Source organism: Amyelois transitella, chromosome 6 (assembly GCF_032362555.1).
Source record: "Amyelois transitella isolate CPQ chromosome 6, ilAmyTran1.1, whole genome shotgun sequence".
NCBI classification, from domain to species: domain Eukaryota; kingdom Metazoa; phylum Arthropoda; class Insecta; order Lepidoptera; family Pyralidae; genus Amyelois; species Amyelois transitella.
The window spans coordinates 10,223,784-10,249,053 of record NC_083509.1 but is presented as its reverse complement, the minus strand read 5'-3'; the positions used below and the strand labels follow the sequence as shown (position 1 = coordinate 10,249,053).

General features: G+C 33.4%; 1 protein-coding gene across 1 annotated transcript; it reads left to right on the top strand.

Moving 5' to 3' along the window:
- Positions 1-4,104: 4,104 nt before the first annotated feature.
- Positions 4,105-4,801, top strand: LOC132901826 (uncharacterized). Its single transcript, XM_060944579.1, has 2 exons — positions 4,105-4,357; positions 4,724-4,801. Exons 1-2 carry the CDS (start codon positions 4,105-4,107, stop codon positions 4,744-4,746), a joined length of 276 nt encoding a protein of 91 aa, XP_060800562.1. The 3' UTR covers positions 4,747-4,801.
- Positions 4,802-25,270: the final 20,469 nt, after the last annotated feature.

Sequence of the window (25,270 nt, the reverse complement as noted above, 5' to 3'; positions counted from 1 at the left end):
ACAGACAAGTGTAGCTCTAGAATTTAAGAATAACAATAATATTATTATTTTATCATTTTCATTTTCTTTTTATACCATGTTATGGTTGTCGCTACTCAATAATAGAATCAGTTCATCTCTTTTCCATAGATGTCATAACGACAAAGGGAACAGGAGCGTTGTTAAGTGCAAGTTTTAATGCTGGCCTGATCACAATAGAATATATAAGACTAGAGGCCGCCCGCGACTTCGTCCGCATGGAAACCCTATCAATCCCGCGGGAACTCTGGGATAAAAAGTAGCCTATGTGTTATTCGGGGTCTTCAGCTACCTACATACCAAATTTCATGGTAATCGGTTCAGTAGTTTTTGCGTGAAAGAGTAACAAACATCCATACATCCATACAAACTTTCGCCTTTATAATAGTAGTAGGATATATCTTTTAAGACATATGCCGTTTTTTCCTGACGTTTTGACCGGTGGTTCCCGGCAGTATCGTGTAGTTCATGGTACCAAAGGAAAAACGAATAGGACCACTCCTTCTTTTTTTCCATGGATGTCGTTAAAGGCGACTGAGGGTTGTGCTAATAAACTTTGAAATCTTTTAGGCGATGGGCTAGCAACCTGTCACTATTTGAAGCTCAATTCCATCATTAAACCATACATCTGAACGAGGCCCCACGTTCTTTTCAAAACTGTTGGCCCTGTTATCAATGAAGATGTTATTATGTGTGTGTATATATGTATGTACGATGTAATAATGATGAACTTGAAATGAGAAAAGAAATACGATTTGATTATTCTTTTTCCAATACATACGAGTACGATGAAAAGAAAATAAGCCTACAATCGCAAACCATTGAAGATTCTATCAATACAGATGTTATTACGATTATATGATTGCCTCGTTCCCATTGTACGTGTGAGAAGAATGTGGATAAAGTCATTTGTGTTCGGGCTTCAATTATTTTTTTAAGTATACTTCTACTTACTTTCTGCGTGTCTTATCAAAAATAATTTATAACGTCTTAAAAATATTGACTCTTGTGTAATACGTACGTAGGCTCAAATTGAGCGAACAGCTGCATGTGGTCATTCAGTTTTTTCGAGACTTAACCTGTCTACTTCTACTACATCAACTCAACCTCTTTTTACAAAACTCTAACTGTTTTTAGCAAAACTTAATGTATTTCAGCTGAGCGCCATAAGTATCGAAATAGATGTGTATAAACAAACACTTTCTCTTTTGAATCTCAGTCTTTTTAAAACCGTTGACTTTGTCAACCCCGCAACGGGTATAGATGTTACAATATGTATGTATGTAAATGCGAAAGTTTGTAAGGCTAATGAACTTAGGACTCTTCTTTTAGACGATGGGCTAGCAACAGGTCTCTATTTGAATCTCAATTCTATCATTATCCCGTACAGATGGTCGTGGCCTATAAGTCTTTACAAAACCGTTGGCTCTGTCTATATAGACGTGATTGTATGTATGTAAGGTTATATATGTGTGTGTTTGTTAATATTTCACGCAAAAACTGGTAGATTATAACCTGTAATTTTATCTCGAAATTCCCAACAAAAATTATGCCACGGGGCGCAACTAGAATTTAAAAAAAAGTTTAATTTCAAACGAAAATACAACACCGTCAAACAGAATACAGAAGCAAGTACTGGATCCAACAATACATTTTTATTATATCCCATTATCTTTGATCTCAGTGAAATTACAAGAAATTACTCGGGTCAATGAGTTCAATAATCATGAAGCCAGACACCTTAATAGAAAAAAGCTTTGGGACGTAATAAGACGAGACTTTACTTTCTGAAGAAAAAGTAAAATATTGAAATAATTTTTGACGACATCTAATAAAGCTTAACATTATTACAGAAATAAAAGGCTAGCAGTCTTTAATGGCTCGGTTGCCTTAAAGTGGAAAGTCAGGCATAGATATAAGTATGTTAGCGTAGAATTGCGCATCTTTCCCGGAGGAGTAGGCAGAGACGACATCTTTCTACTTACCATACCTACATCCTGCAAACTTGTTTAACTTAACCTGACTCTCTACTTAATCTTCTTAATTTGATCAATGTAATTATTTTTTAAGTTTCTTTTTTCAAAATTTCCATTAACACTTCACTCACTCTCCGCATTACCAAATCATTTAAACATTTTTTTTTCTATTCCCTTCACTGTATCTTCTACAACTAAATTGAATAAATCTGTGCCATTTTTCAAGGACTGCAATATGTTAGTAAATTGAGCTAGAAAATAAAATGAAACTGTTTACTACAGACACCGCTTATCAGGCACCACAGACGACTATTTTGAGGCACTTTAAAGGAGTTATTTTTCAACAGACTTTTGAAAATTTTCAGACACCTTTAAGTTGAGTTACATCTAGTTGTTTCTTTTTTTGTGGATTTTAGATGAAAGAGATATACTCAACGGTAATAAAGATCTGATTTATATGTTTTAAATAATGGGACATGAATACATATAATATCAATTTATTAACAAATGGATATTCCACTCAATAAGGTATATTCACGATAGCCTCGATAGAAAAATTTTCTTTAATCAAAATCTCTAAACCGTTTTTTTTTGCGTGTCTACTCCATAAGCGATATTATGAAGTGATATATGTATGCAAATTCATAGAAAACATTTTTTTTAATTTAACAAAAAATTCTCACTTGTAAATTCTTAAAAAAATAAGCACGCTTATTTTTTTAAGAATTCAAATTGTCACTTTTCACTTGTCGTTTCCACTTTTCATAAAAATATGCATAAAGCTAAAACGGTATAGATAAAGTTATCACTGAAATGTTTTACGGTTAGACACGTTGTTTATTATCTGCAATAACTTTACTTTAACGCAGTTTTTATGACATTTTTAAGTTTTAAGTTATATATCGTACTGTAATATTTTCGAATGTGTATTTGCTGAAGACAAGTGAACTTTGTTCTTTTCCGCATAAGTCCAGATTCATTAACATTTAATAAACGATGCCACCTACATATCATCCCGAAACGAGAAGTGAACGCCATTTTTAAGAATCATTACCTTGTTTATGGGGTCTATGCAGTTTCTTTCAAATGAAACGTAAGGTGTGTTCACACGATGACAAAAACATTCATTGATTCATTTTAATTCATACATCAAGGAATTTTGATTATTTTAAGCTCAAATATTTATACTAAAAACTTTATTATATCCGATTGGGATAAGTCCGCCATTGTGCATATTCTTCTAAATCCAATGTTTTTTATTTTCTGCTAACTTTTTTTTTATGTGCAATAAAAAGTTTACAAACAAACAAACTTTAAAATTAAATTATTATCAATTAGTCCACTGTTATTTTTGATACATGTTCTATTTTTAAAACCATGGCCAATTTTTAAAAAAATAGAACGTGATAGGTTCACGTACTGCGTTTAAAACAACATTTTGTAAATCACCGCTTATAATATGGCACGAATCATGGTACAACACAATTCTTAAATAAAAAAAATGGTGAAAAGTACTTAAAAAACAGAAACTTTTTAAAATGCAATACTTTGAATAATATTAGAGTGACGATGTCTCATTACTGTTTGTTGGTCGTTCTGTTTATCTCTTTCACAAAAGGAATGCAAATCTTTTAAATATAAAGTTTCTGTGCAAGTCAAATTGAAAAAGTCCGTCATGCGCTGTAAGGTTGTTTTTCCTCAAAACAGATAAAAAAATTTGGGATTAAAAATCTGATTGTACTACTATTTGGCCTATAAAGTTTATGCCCTTCGATCACCTTTTACTGTATATCACAGTTTTATCTGTCAGTATCTACTGACACTGAACTGAACTCTGAAAGGTACAAACGTTAAAATACTTAATAAATTAAAATACATTTTATATTAACCTTTTCCAAAATAAAATATATGTATTTCTATTAAACCTTTTCAACACACTATACTCGTATCAGCACAAAAGTTTGTTTGTTTGTTTTTAATATCTTTATTACTCAGTGATGGAAATATTTTTACAACAATTTTTTTTCTTCATGAATCTGAACACACCTCAAGTCATTCCCGAGAACAACAGTCACTATCAACACATCGCATTCAACTGTGTGTATTCACAATGATACGACAAGCATTGATATACTTCGCGATATCATCTCTACTCTTAATGCCAACTACGAATTCCTATAAAACCTGGAACGAAATTTTAAAACAGCAGAAAAAGGTTGAAAACGAAACGTTCACGGCCTCTGACACGATGGTCGGGAAAGCTATGGACTTTATTTACACGAATAGAACAGTCATGAGTTTCTTAGCAAGGGAACTATGGAATATGGGTTCGACGGCTATTGATAAAATTGTACAATTGAAAGGTGAGTGGTAGATTACGATGTTAACAATCAAGTGATAACAAATTTTCAATGGAACAAATTAAAATCTATAATGGACCAAAGGAATTTACTTCCTTTTGTTTTGACTTACGAGTAAAAAGACATCTAAGTATAACAAAGTTCGGAAATTTAAAATTCTATCGGTTAATATTTGAAATATTTTTTTTTTCTAGAATTATCAGTTACCTCATTTAAGAGCCTTAGGAATGTGAAGATTATTTCAAAAAGGTAATTGAAATGCTAAAAACTGTTCAAATATAAAGTATCATCTCCCTTGCAGCTAACAGTTTAGACAAGTTGTATTAAAATCTTTAGCTATGGTTTAAAAATATTTTAAATTTGTTTCAGGTTCGAAAAAAGATAAGAAATAAATTCAGCCAGCTTTGTGCATGTTTATTATACAACAATTTTGTTCTGAAATAAAAATATGAGTCATTTACTTTTTGTTTTCTTTAATCATTGTTTGGTTTACTTGTGTTTTTATTTGCATTTTTAATATTTATATTCTATTGTGATAAGGGGTTAAAATCAGATGGAAATCATCGGTCAGAGGACGTTCGATCCTCCTAGCATAAACGCTAAATTGGTATGTACTAATCATCATAACATATGTATTTATATATGTATATAGGTATGTATATGTTTATAGTATATATAATACAGTAAGTATGTTTATTATACATTATTTATTATCAACCACACTAAAGTTATCTGCTTAACCCAATGGTAGACTGTTACATAATTTGTACTATGTATTTACGAATTGTGATTGTTAAAATAAAGATGAAATAAAAATATTTTGAAATCAAACTTGATATTTACATAGGTACACACTAAATAATATGCAGGATATTTATTGAATTAACGAAAAAATGAAAAAAATATCTATCACTTACAAAATGTAACAATGTTTTGGTGGAGTCTCTTGAATTGCATACGTATAATAAACGATGACTATTCATCACCACTTTTGCAATACGTATACCAAGCTTGCTTACAATTTCCCAAAATCAAGAGCATATGTTGAATCAATATCTTCCTATATTTACGGCAAATGAACAATAGAGGTGCCTACTTTGTTTACAAGCGAAACTATCTTCAATGAACGACTAAAGAGCTCCTAATCCATGTAAATCACTTTTCAGTTCCGTTTTTACTGAGTAAGTTGCTAGGTCAACCTATCTTGCACACCGTAGTTATCTTAAAACAAACCATAAATCTTGCCTGCTTGTAAAAATTCAGTCGATATGTTTCACACAAAACAGTTTAAGACCTTATTGGCATTTGTGTTAGCAGTAATAATATTAGGGGATTCTAAAAGACCTAGGATTAGACCTGAAAAGAGGAGTGAGCCGAGGGACTACAGACCCACAAAATGGGTGGCAAACTCTGCCATGGATATCTGGTACGGGAACAAAAGTATGGTGGACATACTGTCAAGAGAATTCTTCGATGTTATGGATAAAGTTGCAAGGAGACCAGGTACGATGTGGTATTTTTTATGGAAATATACAATTGTCGTAATTTGTAACTTAACTCAAAAAAAATGTGAGGCGTAAAGGAAGAACTGATTGAATGTATGTATAGTATAAAGATTGTCTGATACTGATTAAATGTATGTGTTCAAAAAAAATGTATTTAGAAATTTTATTGCGCCCAAATTTTATGGGAATGTAATGAAAAAAAAAATATATAGATGTAGGCCAAAAATATTTTTTCTTATTTTTTATTGCTAAGTGGTAAACAATTGTCATGAAAGATAATCGATTTCTTCTGTTTACTAAAAAAAATTATGAAATTTAATTTCAGTGCGAAACGTTAATCCAGAAGATTTGACACTCAACATCTTCAATATTTCATCAAGCGCTGAGGAACTGACAAGACTGATTTTGTTAGATAAAATCAATAATACAATCAGTAGAATAATATACAATCATACAGCAGAAATTTAAATTTGCAATACATAAAATAAGTAAAATATTATGTTCTTTTTTTTTCATTTTAAATATTCCCAGATAAGTGCTGCAGAGTAAAAGTTTTAAATATTTACAATTAAAATTATTTACATAGCCAATATTCTTGAAAAACTTGTAGGCCACGTTCGTTCAGCTCACTCAGTGATGAAATTGGAGTTCAAATAGTTACCTTTTCCTTGATTTACTTTTACGACAAGCAACTGATACACTGAAAAAAATGTCTTTTTTCATTATCAGAACAACATACTCGTAAATATATCATATAACTCAATTTAAGAATAATAATTATATTTTTCGTGAATTATTTTCATCAAACGCGTTACCTTTTCCTTGATTTACTTTTACGACAAGCAACTGATACACTGAAAAAATTGTCTTTTTTCATTATCAGAACAGCATACTCGTAAATACATCATTATAACTCAATTTAAGAATAATAATTCTATTTTTCGTGAATTATTTACATCAAACGCGTCGCAATCTCTCATTAAGGAAATCTCGAATCTACTTTTATTTTCAAAGGGCTTCTTAGCGTCGAGACAATCTTAAGAATGTATTAGAAATTGTACAATCTTAGGGAACTTATAAATAATTTTCGCGTCCCCTATAGGGTCTTTTGATGTTTGAAAGCCACTTCATGAGTGTGCATCCTCGACCGCATGATTAGAAGGCAGTTAGGGTGGAAAGCCGAGGGGACTTAGATTGGCTTTTACATTGTGCGAGTTATGAGTTTCATATTTCATGTATGATATTGTCCACGATAAATTTTATTTATTTGATGAAAAATGATAATTATTTACATACAAAAGTACAGCCGCGGCTTCGCCCACTTGAGACGATATATCTCATTACTTTCTGTGTTTTGCGAATTTCAGGAAATAACTTATTAGTACACCCATAAAAAATGATATCTACATGCCAAAATTCCAATCTACAGGCTCAGCGGTTTGCGTTGATTTGTTAATCAATGAGTTTCCCCCTTTATTTATTCGGAGTATTCATGCATTATCAAACAATAAGTAAGAGACATATTACCTTACACCCTTCGAACAAAACAAAATCAGACGATGTTACTGTCGACATTGTGAAGAAGTAAAATAAAATTACACATGAAACAAAATATGTTGCTTACTAACTCTTCGAAATAAAAGCAACTCGAATCATGTGAGCCAAGTTAGACGCAATGGCATAGGAGATGAAATTTAAACGACGTTAGGTCCATAAGAAGTGGGAGATAGAAATAGGTGCGGAGGATGTTAGGCTAATCCTGTCATTTTTCCAATTGCTTTGCCGAAAGAATTTAAATTGGGCAATTTGAATACTTCTGCCGATACAATCAGATAAGGATGCGAATGTGAGGAAAAATTGGATTTCGGTTTGAAGCTTGTGAATGTGAAAAGGAGGAAATATTATTTTAAATAAACAGTAGAATACTGAGAAATCCAAAACCCTATATTAAAAAGAGAGACAGATAAAACTCTTTATTGCACCATAAGAGTAGAACATACAAAACAGCACAAAACTGACAGAGATGGTACAAAGGCGGGCTTATCGCTAATGCAATCTCTTCCAGATTATAGATATCTTTCCTTTCTCTAATATCTTTAATCTTTTTAAACTTCTATTACGGCTTTTGAATTCAGATTCTTTATTTTCTCGACGTTGGATATAAATGATCATTAATTAATGTCAAAAATAAAATCACTCATAAATAATTAACGCTACTACCGTTTCCAAAGCACAAGTGTAGAAAATCAGCGGAAGAAACTACACTGTGGCGTTTTCTTCGTCTACGTCAATTTAAAAAGATAAATGTGTGGACGGATATCATATCATAGTAAGGATCAAACTCGGAATCCGTTATATCAGCATTTCAGTAACCTTCTCAAACCAAATTCAAGTCTTAAACCAAAATACTCCATTACAATACAGCCGTTTCACAAAATGTAAGTATAGTGGAAAGTATAAAAATCCACTCTTATAACAAGTAACATCAAAAAATAATCCATGAAGTACGCTTCAGGCATCAAAGACAACGAGGGCATGAGCCAAAACGCTTGTATCCAGCTTTGTTTTCAAGGGGACTCATTAAAGACCTACTCCCACTGCGAAAAATCACATTGCGAGCACTTGACGCGAAGGTGTGGTGCCACTGTGAGCGGTGTTGAAATTAGGATTTTTTTAAAGATGGTAATAATTAAGAGGATTTGTGTAGACTGGAACGTCAAGGAGACATTTAGAGTGCATAGAGCAAAGATTAGGGCCTCTACACCTAAGCAGCCACAATACTACAGGCCAGTCATTTGCAGGCCATAAGTATTCTACTCTGTTCGTTCCCTGCGTCTCTTTTTTTAATAAGAATAACTTTAGCGATACCATAGCTTATTTACATCCAGTGAAGGTAAAAATTTGAAATAAGGCTCTTATGCTCTTAAGCTATGGGATCGCTTAAGGAGACCCCTTAGAAAAGAGTTACACGGGATAGAATAGAGTTAAGGATATAAATAATGACACAAAATGTACATGGTCGATATCATAGCTACTAACTGAAAATATTTTTTTTACACAAACTGCGCTCCACGGCGTCAATTATTTGCCGACTAAGTTTAGGTACACTGGTCCTAAACTTACGAATGGAACTAATAACTTTGCAACCTTTTACAGGAACGGCAAAAAGGTGGCGCCCATTGTATGTATAATAATAGTATTTTTACTTGAATTAACTTACACTTTAGAAATAAAATAATATTATAAAAGAATCCCACGTGTGAATAGTATTCTATGTGTTGTTTAAGGTTATCTATTAAATTCATCAAAATCTGTTTAATAGATTTTGCGTGAAATACTAACAAACATACATAAATTCATCCTCACAAACTTTCGCATACTTTATCGCTGTCATAGAGACAGCACTTCAAAGCTGGCGACAGCCGCAATTTATTCTTCTGGAATATTCTGGCACATACAGCTCAAAACAAGCTCATTATACTTTTAGTGTCGGTGCTGAATAAGTGTTAATTAGGGGAAAGTGTTACATCGCGAATTTTTACGAGAAAGAAAAGGATACTTCTGTTTTTGCAGTAAGTTTGGTGCTAATTTTGCTGCTTGAGATAGGTTTTATTCGTAAGCTATGGCAGAAAATAAGTCAGATTTTCAGTTAACGTAGAAATTTGCTCAACACCTAAATCGTAAAATTCACGTGTATATCTGTTCTCTTTGATAAGTAAGCATTTAGGCTGATTTCTGATTTGCACACAAATTTGTTAGTAAGAGCGTAACATGTATAAAGGTTTTACTGAAAAAGTGATGGTAATTTTCAAATAAATTTGTAAACTTATCAAATCGAGATAAAACTTAACCAATATCTATTAAAATACCTAAATTGAAATTGGGTTACATTCTACGTTTCAAAAAAGTAAAGATCCATACGCTCTTGAATCCATCTGAACTTAAAACATTGACGGTATTCGAGAAATTGGTATCCCGTTTAAAAATAGTATCATAAACTATAAAAATAAAACACAAATCAAAAATAGAATCATATTTTCTTCAGCCAATAGATGCAATTGCTTGTCAAGTTACAAGAGAAAATCATTTTATGCCTGCCAATACAATAAGGTCTCTTAAAGGCAACAGCGTAGAAATGGAGCGAAATAAGTTCTTATTTCCTCGGAAATAAAGTAGAAAGATGAGTGTCCAAGAGGATCAGCGTCAGTGTACCATAGCTTAGTTTTATTTTAGTGTTATTGCAGTATCATTCGAGTTGTACAACACCTGCGCTTGATACAGCTGTGAGGACACACGGTTGCAAATTTCACCGAACATATTTTTTCCGAATGGTGTAGGCAAAGATAATTTGCATACTTACCTTCTTAATTAACACTCATAAATTTTTTATAAAACCAACTTCAATAATAAAGTAGGTAGTACTAGGTTAGTAACTAGTATCAAAATCGTACATACTTGTAGATTTTTAACGGCTGAAATGCTGGTTAAAGATAGATAACATGGTCTTTTCTTTTTTTTCCATGATTATATTCCGCAGTTCATTTGGTCACTCAAATCTTAAAAATTTTTTTTTTTTTTTTTTTTTTTTTTTTTTTTTTTTTTGACAAATTACACAGATTGAGTTAGCCTCGAAGTAAGTTCGAGACTTGTGTTACGAGATACTAACTCAACGATACTATATTTTATAATAAATACATATATAGATAAACACCCAAGACCCAAGACAATCAGAAAAAGTTCTTTTCTCGTCATGCCCTGGCCGGGATTCGAACCCGGGACCTCCGGTGTCACAGACAAGCGTACTACCGCTGCGCCACAGAGGCCGTCAAAATTGCTCTCAAATTTAAGAAGTAAGAAGACGGGTTCGACGAAAATCAGCGACGTGTATTCCACAAAGCCGGCTGTTAGTGCGCCATGTCCCAACACAGCTTTGCCCACGCACCCCGACATCAACCTGGGAATGTTGCGGATTTTCTAATGCAATGTCGCGTGTGTGAATCTCTTTTGTTTTTAGATCTCTATTCGTAGATTGTGTTTCATCCGGTTTATGTATGACTTCTGTATGTTCCGTATATATATTTATGTTAATCAGAGACCCACTCTTGATCTTTCATTTTTAGATCTCTTTTTATACAGTTTAATCCGCCATGTTTTCTTGTTTAGATTTTTTTATTGAGAATTTCAACTGATCGATATATGCTTTTCATTTTAGAAATGTATTTTCGTTTTTCATAATGGTTATATTATAAGGTTAGATTACCTTTGACTGTAGAATTTTCATGAAAAAACGTGATGAGTTGCAGATTGAAGGAAAGAAGTATGCAAGGATCGTCAAAAGTAGAAAAATGTGGTATCTGCGATATATAAAGCGTATAGTATCAAAAAACATTACCAATTTTATCAAAATAAATGTGCAAAGTTATAAATGTACACAGCAATTATTGACATTATTATTGATTTTTTATTTATTTATTTATTATTGAATAGAATTTGGAAACGTGGCAAGTGTACGTAGTAACTCAATCACAACTAATAGCAAATCGCATTGAAATATTAACGGGAAATCAAATTATAAAAGTTTAAACAATTATCCGCTTCAAAGCAATCCAGTCTTTGACGACAAACAACATTGCAAATGAATTACATCTGTAATTTGAAGTTGGAAAAGACCAAATGTTACCCAACTTTAGCAGGACTCAGGACGTCAGATTACCAACTTTAGAGTTACGAAGATTGATTATATTGTTTCACTTCAAAGGGCAACGAGATGTTTCTTTGGGAACAATGGCGGTTGCAAACAGCATTACAAAGTGTTGAAACTACAGAAGATAATCTGATGTAAACCGGCTCGTAATTCGATTGACGTTTTAGAAGAAAATATTTCAGTGCAATTTGTTACCGCTTGTTCTGCACTGACTGCAGTAAACTTATTTTTAAGTAATTTATTTGACGGCAATCAAATGAATATGAATTTGAAAGGCCAGGCTATCCCGAGTATTTGTATAGTTAAACGTTCTAATCTATTGATTTAGAGTTACAATTTACAAGCATACTTAAAAAAAAGTGAAAATGTGTATGTACCTTATACACCGCACTTCTGAGTAAAGTGAAGTGCATTTGAAAATAAAATAAAATTATGTGATCCTAAAACTAGTTAACCAATTTCGACAATGATATCCGATTAGGCTCCGTCATTAAATCTGTGAAATGTCCATTACCTCCTTAATTTGTGACATAACACAAGACAATAACTCGGTTCCATTGTTAAACAAATGTCGGACTGCTTACATAGTTAACGATACTGTTAATTTGTTAGAACAAAAGTTTCGGATCCCTTTCATAAGCGCCAACTGAAATTAGATACCTTTTTGTTTAAATCACTACAATCATTACGTACCTATTCAATAAATGCGGTTAATATAAATCTGGATTGATTTTAATACTTTTTATAAGTACAATTTTCATGAAAATTAGAAAAAAAAATGGCAACTTTGTTCCTCCGTTGTCAAAAAAATTTTGCTTTCGGGTCGCCCCTTAATTCACTTTTATTTTATCAATAATTTACAGTTCGTCTGTCCGTGACCAGTCCGTGAAGTAATGAGTATAGTCAATAATTTCGTTTAACTAGAAAGACTTCAAGACAGAAAATACACAAGAAAAAATTGTAGTGGTAACCCTATCGCTTTCTGTAATATTTCTATAACAACTAGAATTTCAACTACATTTCACTAGTGCGGTATTTAATCTCTACCATTCCAAGTGTTACTTGAGAACAGTGGTCTTGAAACACTCCTGTAATTGGTGTGTACACTCCAGTATTTCCAACTTGGCACGTTAGCGCTAAATTAGCCGCTTTTGAAGCCACGTCAGCGGCCACAGTTCAGATTTTTAGTATTCTTGAAATGAATTGAATATATGAATTGATATTTTAGACAGTTTAGAATTTAAGGTTGAATGTTAGGAAAAGCAAAAAAAAAGGCCGAAGTAAAAGGATTTTACAAACAAACGTACTTAAAATCACGTCTCTTTCCTCAAATTTTGTACAAAACCCACCACCACTTTCCCAAAACTTTGCTTGTCAAAACTATCCTAAGCGCACTGTTCTTGTAAAAACTGGCGCTTTTTTCAGACATACAGTTGGCAACAGAGGTACACTCGGCCAGAGTGGCGAGTTAATCAAGAAATGTTACGACATTGCACTAAGTGATATAAGTGGGGTGCTTCGATGGTCACCGAGAACGGAAAATGTGTGTTCATTTGCCAAGCTGAAATAGTGCCACTTGCTCACGATTTCGTGGTTTAATTGATGAAGTGTAATGAAAATTACTCATGATACCATTTGGTGACTAAAAGAGGGTAAATTCAGGCAACTGAAAGTCCGTGGTCTAATATAAAAAGAGCTTAGTCATAAGACGTGTAGGTTAAGTTAAGCTGCATGACTTAATATATATGGGGTAAAGTTTAGTTTCAGAGATAGTATAAGTTGCTAGAAAATCCCAAAAAAAAAATGCGTGAAGCAATTTTTCCAGCATCATCATAAATTTGCAGAATTTGATTTTTCACGTCCTAATTGAATTTATCAACATTTTCCTAATTAAATTCTTAAGTACATATTAGAGAATCGACGAGCTAGAATAAAGAGAGTTACGAATGTGGTTGAAGCGAATGTAGTATGCAGTTTTTACATCTGACTTCCGCAAACTTTGCAGGTTAACCTAACCCGTATCGGATTCACGGTTACACATCCAGTTGCCGGAATGTGCAGGTTTCCTCGCGATGTTTTCCCTCACCGTAAGAGTATCGGTTAGTATTCCAACTAATGAACATATATTAGAAAAAATAATAGTTTAAAAAAAAACTAAAAAACTACGCTTTTATTGCTAATCAAACTAAAAAATAGAAAATAAAAATTAATGACAAAGGAATTCAGTAGTAGCAAGTCGAACAATCAGTTATAGTCAGTTGTAGTAGTAATTACCTCGGATTAAAATTATAACAAAATTAAATTTATAAACAAAACAATTTAAATCAGAGTAAAAAGCGTGGGGTGCCTGATGTAGTAAATATTAAAATCATTCTATTAGCATATATTTATGACAAGAGAGTTATGAAAATGAAGTAAAATGCACCCCACGCTTTTTACTCTGATTTAAATTGTTTTGTTTATAAATTTAATTTTGTTATAATTTTAATCCGAGGTAATTACTACTACAACTGACTATAACTGATTGTTCGACTTGCTACTACTGAATTCCTTTGTCATTAATTTTTATTTTCTATTTTTTAGTTTGATTAGCAATAAAAGCGTAGTTTTTTAGTTTTTTTATACAATTATTTTTTGGAAGTTAACACTTCTGGTATAACTATCTTACTAGAAAAGACTTTCGCAACCATGCGCCCATCGCCGGAGGTTTTCACAACTAACTTTCTTAAAGTTATATGTGGCCTGATTGGATTAAATCTCATAATATTCTCATCATCATGATTCTTTTTAAGGCGATGGGCTTGCAACCTGTCACTATTTGAATCTCAATTCTATCTTAAAGCCAAATAGCTGAACGTGGCCTATCAGTCTTTACAAGACTGTTGGCTCTGTCTACCCCGCAAGGGATATAGACGTGATTATATGTATGTATGATGATTGTTAAACCCAGATGAAAAGAATTTTATAGTGATAAATCACTGTTAATAATATTTTTGACTATCCAGCAAACGTAATAATTTTCGATTGTGGCCTTGCCAGGAATCAAACCACAAGATTAAGAGGTAGATTGATACAGGAACAAAAATATTTCAAACATACCTCCACTGCCTTTACAACCAGGAACGCAACAAAGTTTATCTGAAGACATCGTGGCACTTTTGTTGTAAAATCTGTCTTTCACAAAAACAAACACAAACTTGGGACTCCTATCTCAAATAATAAGGTACTTTTTACAGGAGTCCTATCTCAAAATATCTGCACAACACAGTAAACACAGTCAGAGTCCAATCTCAGATGATAAAATCACACGAATATCCGGAAGAACAAAGCTCGACTCAACGGAAGATTCCAAACTCCAAATAACGACAAGTTATCAGCACAAAACAAAGTGCAAATAGGTAAATACACAGGCACCGGTAAAAAACAACAGAAAGAAAGTTTACAGGTGTTCGAATCGAATTCAATCAAAACTTATTTGACATAAAAAACTGTCACTCATTTTCCAAACGAGTATTACAGTGTTGCTATTATAAATAGGCAAAAGATACCTAATGTTAATTCAAGAATTGCATTAATATGTTAAATACGTATTAAATATCGCAAAGTTCTGTAGGTAGTAACTTTATTCTTGTATTTTTGTAAATTTAGTTGTTCAATTTTCATTTATTACTTTTGTTTTATTACTTATATATTTTTTATTGTTTTAAAATATTCTACTAATTCTACTATGGTTTCTAATGGTAATTCTAAATGGAGCAATGCGATGAAATAAAGAAGCCTCAGGTTAATAGTAACATTATATGGAAATATATTACATCTCTTTTTGACTCATTATACGTCAGAACTTCTTGGTTTCTTGTATGGAGATTACTGGCACTGGTGCTATCTCTGTCTCTCTTACTCTCATACGAAGGATCTAAAAATGAATTTATTAATCCTGGCAGTTTTAATAAGGATAATGAGAAACTCTTATCAAAATATTGCATTGTCATCGGTCCTTGATACGTGTGCAAAGTTCCAAGTTGATCAGACGTTTAGAAATCAGTGAAAATTAAGCTCAAAGATTCCGTTACATACATACATACATACATACATACATACATACATACATACATACATACAACCCAAGCTAATAAAAGCGTAGTAAAAAGTCATTGGTACATGGCCAAGGTGTGATTTGAACCTATAGCTTTTTGCCCATCACGCATTTTAACTGGCCGCTTCTCTGTATTTTAATCTGTCAAAATAAAGATAAATAAAATTATGGTTTTTAAATAATGATTTCGACATCCGTTTTCAGAAAACACTTTCGGTATTAAAGTATTACCGTTTCCTGAACTAAAAGCCCCTTGTTGAATGCGGACAGAATAGTAAATTCTTTACTGAGGTGAGCTGTGTACAGTACAAAATATCTGAAAATAGCAGTTTTAAACCTTTATTCTTTTGAAAAAGTACTTATTATTTAAACATGCATACACGTAATCGCGTCTATATCCCTTGCAGGATAGACAGAGCCGCAGACTTGAAAACACTGGAAGACCACGTTCAGCTGTTCGTTTGGCTAAACGATAGAATTAAGATTCAAATAAAGACAGGTTGCTAACACTTCGCCTACAAAAGGAATCCTAAGTTTATTAGACCCTTAGGCGCCTTTTACGACATCCATAGGACAGAGATGGGAGTGGTTCTCCTATTCTGAAGTTCCAGGAACCACACGACACGACCACGGCTTTTGACCACGATCCTGTGTTTTGTAACGAACAGGTCTATACACAAAGCGACTTCTGTCTTAACTCCGCAACCTTTGCAGGGTAATCCGACACATATTGGATTGGATCACGTTTACACATCTTATTTCATAAACGTGTAGATTTCTACTAAATGCATTAAACCACAATAAAAATAAACATTTTTAATACTGCAAGTATTAAGATAGTATACGGTGATGATATTTCATGATCGTTCACTCAATTCTCTCAGCTCAAAGAGCGCTATTAACAGAATCAATTAATTTCAGACTATAATTGCATTTATCGTTGAGTTGCATGGAATAAAAATGGCAATTATAGCCAAAACGAGGCTTTTAAGCCGTCGATAAAGCCAAGCACTATAAACGACGGTAACAATAATTATTTTTGGGATGATATCTGATTTCCTGTTACTATTTGAATCTCAATTCTATCATTAACCCTAACGGCTGAACGCGGTCTATCAGTCTTTTAAGATTGCTTGTTCTGTCTACTTCGCAAGGGATATAGACGTGGTAATATGAATGAATGAATGAATATCTGATAATTTAGAGAAAGAGGTGCGCTGTTAGAGAGCAAACGCGGAACAGCGCATCCTCACCGGAAGATAGACAGAACCATGGATAAAGATGAGATACATACATACATACAGTCACGTCTATAGTCCTTGCGGGGTAAACAGAGCCAACAGTCTCGAAAAGACTGAAAGGCCACGTTTAGCTGTATGGCTTCATGGCCACTTACAAATAATATTCTTACAGCTAATATTTGACGTAAACTATAACAAAACTAAACCTTTGTATACAAAAGTACAGTCTCGAAAAGACTGAAAGGCCATGCTTAGCTGTATGGCTTCATGGCCACTTACAAATACTATTCTTACAGCTAATATTTGACGTAAACTATAACAAAACTAAAGCCTTGTATGCAAAAGTACAATGCGTCACTTGCCTTTAATATTTAAAACTATCTGAATAAATTACGAGGTCCATTCAACCCTTCGGACTGAGTGTTAAGTCGGCCCTTCTTAATTATTTAAAATTAATGGATCGACATAAACTTACCAATTAGATCGTGTTGGGGGTAGGTACCAAATTAATTGGGTCCATTTGTTTCGCTCAGTTGTTGTTAAGTTACGAAAATTGCCAGTCATTTCGGGTCAATTTTTTAAGAAAAGAATGTAGCTTATTTTATATGATCGAAGACACGTGACTGTACCAACCCATTTTTTTTTTAAAAAGGAATGTTGTATATTGTTACGACACCTTAATGTACTTACTGAAAAAAAAATATTTGTCATAAGCTACATCATTGACAGTTCATTGATTCTCTAATCACTCTCTAATTTTTTAACGTCCAAGGTCCTCTATAAAATATTTCTCTGCTCATTTTGTCTAATCTTTTCATGGCCAAAGGTAGAATAAAACCTACTTTTAAAATATCTTCTACTACAGTATTTACTGAGAAGGACAAGTTATCTTTTATCGAAATCATTTCATCATCATATTTTCTGTACTGTAATTTACGTTTTCGTCCTGGCTGTAGTCCCAATTGCATCCTCACCACTGAGAGGACTCCGGGGTATACCTTTGGCCATGGATTAGGTGAGTCAGGTTTTTACACGAAGCGACTCCCGCCTGACCTTCAACTTCACAACCTTTGCCGGGGAACCTAACCCGTATTGGATCTATCATGGTTACACGTCCAATTGCCTGAATATGCAGGTTTCCTCACAATGTTTTCGCTCAACGTAAGAGCATCGGTTACTATTTAATCTAACTAACAAACACGCCCTATGTACGCTAGCAAAGCCACGGGCAAAAGCTAATAACTCTACAAATTAACCCTTGAATCTTGCATAAGCAAGACACGATCAATTTTGACACGATAACCTCAAAGGATCGAAACAAACTATCAGTAAGAACGTATTTCTTCAACTCGATAGCATTATATACCCATTTGAGGGTGAGGTCAGGGCGAATCCAGACCCTAGGGAAGGGGTCCTAGGGGAACAAAACCGTCTTCCCGGCACTCGCAAATTGAAACGGAAGGTGTCCAATAAATTCCCTATTTGCCCTCAAAGGAATTCGACTGGAGAAGTTCTCTTGCGTCTGAATATTTTATCGTTGTTTTAGAGTTGAAAAAGGTGTGAATGCTTGTTTTGTGTTGGATTTACATTGATAAATAGCGAGTGTTATTAAATGAAGATAAGATAAATTTATTTAATTGTATTTAAGATGTCAAAATTAAAGCAGCCTAACCGCAAACAAGCAGGGTTACTTACCAACAGGTGAGGTGGAAAACAATTACCTATTCAAATATTGAAAAAAAAAACATAACTCAAAGTTTTTATACTTTTGGTAATCAAGTTATTAAATATGGTTGGTTTTGTACTCTTCGGTAACCGAAGAGATATAAAAAGAAAGAAAATAAGCATTATGCCTTATAATTATTAGTGAATACCTCTTTGGCCCAAAATCAGGCCAGTTTCAGCGAATCATACTTTCGTCGGAAATATCCAGTTTACCGACCTAGTAGGTAAACAACCTCTATAAACAGAACCAAATCAAACCATCCGGATTTCTGATTTACGTTTTATGCTTATTGTACGTCTAAAAACATAGAAACCTTATTACCATCGGCGTACGTGTCATGCAGTATATCGTTTTAGACGTACCAATTTGTACCGTAATTTAGTATTGTTCTAGAGGTTAGGCAAACGTTACCAATCAATAGGATACTATTAACGTCCGCCGATTGGATTAAATGACATAGCTTTTCAAATTGTAGATGTCATTGGACGATATGTTCCTATAAATGAAATTATGCATGAATGGAATTCCCTAGAGTATTATTGCACATAACAAAAGCGGCTTAATTGCTATGACACATCATACAGGTAACTTTGTTAATATAAGTTATTTATGATCTTAAATTCACAATATTCCCCCCCTCTCTCTCTCTCCCTCTCTTTCTCTCTATCTCTCAATGTTCCACTGCCTCCCTTACTTTTATCTGACTACTTTTTCTTTAGCCTGACGTTAGTCCTGATAGAGAAACGTTCTTAGCTCTTTACTCATAGATCTTGAATTAGATTTTTCTGGTTTTTACTAGATGCCACTTTCGACAATACGTTCGCAATTTTCGCAGGGGAACTTATTGAAAGATGCACTATATAAATGTTCCTTTTTAACATCTGCCTCTGCCTTAAACCAAATCACCTTGTTAATTGTGTATGCATGTTTCAATACCTTTTCATGCAAAAAATACCCCTTATAAGGATTGATCCTGTTAGAATCAAACGTACATATCTAACTCAAAAATAATTATTTATTCTAATTGCAAATTTCACAACTATTGCCAATTTTTGTGAAAAAAACAACCACATTGAAAAAGTTTGCGCATTGACATTATTTAATCATTTATTTGAAACTTTAATGAGCGTGAAAAGTACAATAGGTGAACTTGCATGCTAATAGCATTATCTACCAGTTAACCTTTAAAAATTAGGGTATATAAGTCAAACAACTCTATGCGTTATTTATTTTTTCACTAAGTTGCCTGACTAGTTTCCAAGTGAATTAATTATACAAGGCCGTCGTAGCCACTCAATTATTTCGCACTTAAATTTCATCGCTTGTAACAGTGCGTGCGAGATATTATCTTAATTATTCAAATTAACTCTTGATCAAATAGCTGTGTATAGTTGCAAGGAAAATCGGTAACGTTTACAATGATTTACAATTACTACACAGTATAAAGGTAATTCGGTTTAAAAATTAGGCCGAGTCAGCATGTATTTTTTTTTTGTTTGAACTCAGGTCAATATCAAATACTTACTTTAGTCTGCCTGCTTAAACACCTAATAAGGAAAATCATTTTACCTGTTTTTATTGGAATTTACCGAAAATAGTAGTTTGACCATGGATAATTATAATGAATGTCATATTTTATAGTATTGATCTTATTTAATTGATAATATCATTATTTACTTTTAACTATTCATCTTTTGATATATAATGAAAAAGAATAATGTTACCATAATACTCTTAATTTAATTTACATTTTTGATCATAAGTATTAAGTTGCAATACTAAATCTTTCTCATTTCGAGCAAATTAATCTTCCATCAGATGTTAGGCTCCGTAGTTTTTTCATCATTCATTCATAATCGAATCTTTAAAAAAATAATTAGTTACTTAAAACATAAAAATTTTTAACGACATCATTGAACAAAGCGCTGACATAATAAATGGTGATCACACTTGGACTGCAGCCAGGAGTCACTTCAATTCACTTTTACAGTGCGACCCTGTAATTCCGCATGTATTATTTAACGTTCATTCAGAATGAAAGCATGACCGAATGTGTACATACATACATACATAGATATAATCACGTTTATATATCCCTTACGAAGGGAAGTAAGTGTATATTAGTATTTTCCTTACGAAGCCTTGAAAAGACAGAAAGGCTACGTTCAACTAAATATGGCTTAATTATAGGCTTTAAAAATAAAAACATATTATAGCATTGCGCCTATTTCCAATATACACCCCTATTGGAATATGGAAGAATTTCTTTTTCTTGTATAATTGTCGATGATTGTTGATGCTTGTAAAGGTCAATTCACACCGAGGAAAACACAACCCGACACGCGGCATTTCGCTACGCCTACTGCTTTACGAGTTGTATAAAAGTTTTGAGCTACTCGATTAAAATGTGTGTGCGTCGCGTCGGATCTCGTTTCGATGTGAACTGACCTTTAGGACCCACAATTCCTAACACTCTCTGAAATATTTGTCTTATTTATTTAGAACGGCGGACTGAATACGTTAGGTACGTGTGGTTTTCAACATTTCAGAAAAGGACCACTCTATCTCTTTCCAATGGATATAATTGAAGAAGACATTTGCCACATTCATCTAATGCGGCTTCTACCCTGAACGAATATGAGTTAAGTTTATCTGCAAAGGTCGCGGGGGTCAGATGAGAGTCGCTTCGTGTAAAAACCTAACTTACCCAATACTCGCGCTCGCACCCGGAATTCTCCTCCCGAGAGGAATAACTATTATCGTTATTAAAACTGCACATTTAACTATAGACTTTTGAAGCTGTTACTATAACTCAAGCTGGGTAAGATTCCCCTGTTATCAGTATCAGATCGATCAGAGGGGATTCTCTTCTTCTAATTAACGCCCTTCCCCACTCCTAAATGTCGGGTCATAGACGGATCCTTGTCTCCTGATGATTGACGTACAGACAAATTAACAACATATTGTTAATAATAGGACTCCGTTTCACAATTTTTGTGCGGAACACTAAATTTAAAATGAGCAAATTAAATACCTCGCGCATAACGCATATGCGTGACACGCAACAGGAAATTTTAAATCGACGCAGGTAAATATTATAAACACTAAAATTAATAGTGCCCTTAACTATGATGCATGAAAGGCATGTTGTTGTACAATATTTTGGATATGTGTAATATTAAATTAAATAATGAAAATTGCAAATCTAAATTAAAATATATATTTTTATTCCAATTTATCATACGGGATTGTTTAAGTGTAACTTATATATATTGTGTGTGTTTGAATGTGCTCATTTAAAATGGTGATTTGACAGCGGGATTTTTGACCTAGCAATATGATTCAAAGGTCAAGTAGAGGTGGACATATTTATTTGTAAGTATTTTTACATAATTTATATGATCACAATAAACAAACAATCCAGTGAGAAATAAATTACATTTCAGACAATTTGAATTTTAAAGGTCAGACGGAACGAGCTTCGTTTGAAAACATGGGTATGTTATGTTTTCTCTTGAGGACCATGGTCAGACTCTTGACCGAAGAGGAACGTAACTGGTTAAACGCCGGCAAAATTATTTTATACAGTATGTTCCTGTCAATACTAGATTTTAACTCTAGTACCGACGCTAAATAAATTTTACTTAAAAAATAAAAACATGATTTTATCAACTTTGAAAATTATCTCAGAAATACTCAAACTCAACATCACTCAAGACAGGTCTATAATATAAATCCGTTTCGATCCCTCACCCCTTTAGCAAATGGTCTCGCCCAGGACGAATAGCGGCTGAAACGTTACCGGGACCATCGGGAGTCGACCCGCCCGATAGCGAGACATAAGTTATGGGGCCGGATGTGAGGTCGATGTATGAAGCTTCTCATTTTAAATCGTGTCTCAAGCAAGTGTTTTTGGGCAAGCACTTTGGATTCTTATTTTAAAACCGTATGTTCTAGACGTTCCAGATGTATTTTTCTATTTATAAATAGAGTACACCCGCGGCTCTGTCTTTCAGCAAAAGAGTTTCGGGAATTTCTCGCTTAGTGTAACCCAAGAACACATAAGAAATCTACATGTCAACGAGTATTGAATGTTTAATTAAATTTAACTTTTGACAACAGTTATCTTCGTAGTATTTGTAGTACTTAGAACGTTGAATAACGAATAAACTTTGAAACCCACTCAAGACAGCTCTATAATATAAATCCGTGACGATCCCTCACCCCTTTAGCAAATGGTCTCGCCCAGGACGAATAGCGGCCGATACGTTACCGGGATCATCGGGAGTGGACCCGCCCGATAGCGAGACATATTTTATGGGGCTAGAGGTGAGGTCGATGTGTGAAGCTTCTCATTTTAAATCGTGTCTCAAGCAAGTGTTTTTGGGCAAGTACTTTGGATTCTTATTTTAAAACCGTATGTTCTAGACGTTCCAGATGTATTTTTCTATTTATAAATAGAGTACACCCGCGGCTTCGTCTGCCAGCACAAGAGTTTCGGGAATTTCTCTCTTAGTGTTACTCTAGAACACATAAGAAATCTACATGTAAACGAGTATTGAAAATTTCATTAAATTTAACTTTTGACAGTTATCTTCGTAGTACTTAGTACATTGAATAACGAATAAACATTGAAACCGCTCCACTCAAGACAGCTCTATAACATAAATCCGTGACGATCCCTCACCCCTTTAGCAAATGGTCTCGCCCAGGACGAATAGCGGCCGATACGTTACCGGGATCATCGGGAGTGGACCCGCCCGATAGCGAGACATATTTTATGGGGCCAGAGGTGAGGTCGATGTGTGAAGAAATATTTTAAATCTTTGTGAAAATTAATATTTATTTTTTCTTCCTTCAAGAATTAGCTCTCGTTGATAAAACTTATAGGAGCGTCTTCTACTAAGTTTGTCTTTATTATTTTATTTTTTGTTTTTTTATATATTTTTTTTATGTTTTACCTATCACGCATCGTACAATATTTGAAAAATTAAACGATCTTTTATTTCTAATGAAAGTTGATTTCAGGAAATTCACATTTTGAATTGCGTAACAAAAATAAAGACAAATTAAGTTTGAACGATATATAATAACATAATATTACAATTCTTCACAAGTCCTTTTTGTAACTTCGATATAAAATTCAGTAATTTCTTTGTTGCTTCTAATGGTTTTATAATTTACTTTATGATGTTTCTATTACACCATTAGTCAATGTCAAGCCCGATGGCTTACAAATATAAGGCGCTCATTATTGTTGTTACATAGTATTTTATACAACATACATACACACATATAATCACGTCTATATCCCTCGTGGGGTGGACAGAGCCAACAGTCTTAAAAGACTGATAGGCGTCCGGACAGTTAAGCAGTTTTTATACATACATTGTTTTACATACATATTTACATAGTTTAACATACAATAATGTTTTCCCTTAGAGAGCCAACAGTCTGCTGAAGACTGAAAGGCCACATTCAGCTATTACGCTTAATGATAGAATTGAGATTCTAATAGTGACAGGTTGCTAACCCATCGCCTTAAAGAACCACACCAGGTTTTTAAGCTTACCCCTTAATCGCCTTTTACGACAACTGTTTTACTAAAAGGAATAAATGAACTGAAAAGATCTGACTTAAAACTATTTTAAGTTTCTTGGCTACAAGAACTTTGTTTCGGTTATGTAACGACACACAAACCTCTTTTCTAACATTCTTTTGTATGCATACTGCAATATCTTACATTTTCAGCAATAATAAAATACCAACAACATCGTCCAACTAACATGTACACTATTCACATCTATTGGGAGGTTTTATAAAAACGATATTTTTTATTCGTTTTAATTAAAAAATTATAGATTATAAAATTGTGCCGTGTGGTTTCCGGCATCAGTTTAAAAAAGTATAAGATCACTCCATTCCTTGTCCACGGATGTCGTAAAAGGCGACTAAGGACTATACTTTTTTATCAGCAATGGAAAATTTGGATCTAATCTTTCACCCCAATTTTATCAATGCTCGTTTCATCATCCAATTTATTGCTCCAATTTATGTATATGTGCTTATTTTTACGCAGATGAATTGATAATCAATTTTTTACATGCCATCTAGTATGAAACGACCATAATTTAGTTTAAAGTTTCATTCAAGTCTACCGCAGACAATTGAACGGCTAAAAGCAAGCTGTAAATAAGGAATGCCTTATGGGTTCAGTGCTAGCCACTGGAATAGGAACAGTATTTGGTACAAATGGACAATTTTGGAATAGCAATCCAGTTTTACGACACAACTTTGTGTGTTTTGTATCGCAAAATGTATGAATGACAAAGTTTTCTGACATATTTATATATGACAATAAAATACGTATACTATTTATTTATTGGTTAAGCATACTATTTTTTGTCATAATAGTTTTTTGGCATACCTACTATTTCAGTAGGCATAAATATAGTTTAGACTAATTTATTTTTTGCGCGGAGCAGATGTATTGTTATGCGCTATAAGGCGAGTACTTCTTAGGTTTAGGTTAGGTTAGGTATGAAAAAAATATAAATATGCCTAAAAAAGTTATGCCAAATAATTTTATGGGTAACAATTATTAGGCTAAACAAAGGTATGCCATGTAAAATTATGACACAAAA

What these genes read in the sequence shown, in the direction of transcription:
- LOC132901826 (XM_060944579.1), top strand. Translation starts at nt 4,105, where the DNA reads ATGATACGACAAGCATTGATATACTTCGCGATATCATCTCTACTCTTA. An exon ending in TAAAATTGTACAATTGAAAG is followed by an intron (nt 4,358 to 4,723) that starts GTGAGTGGTAGA and finishes AATTTGTTTCAG; the next exon opens with GTTCGAAAAAAGATAAGAAA.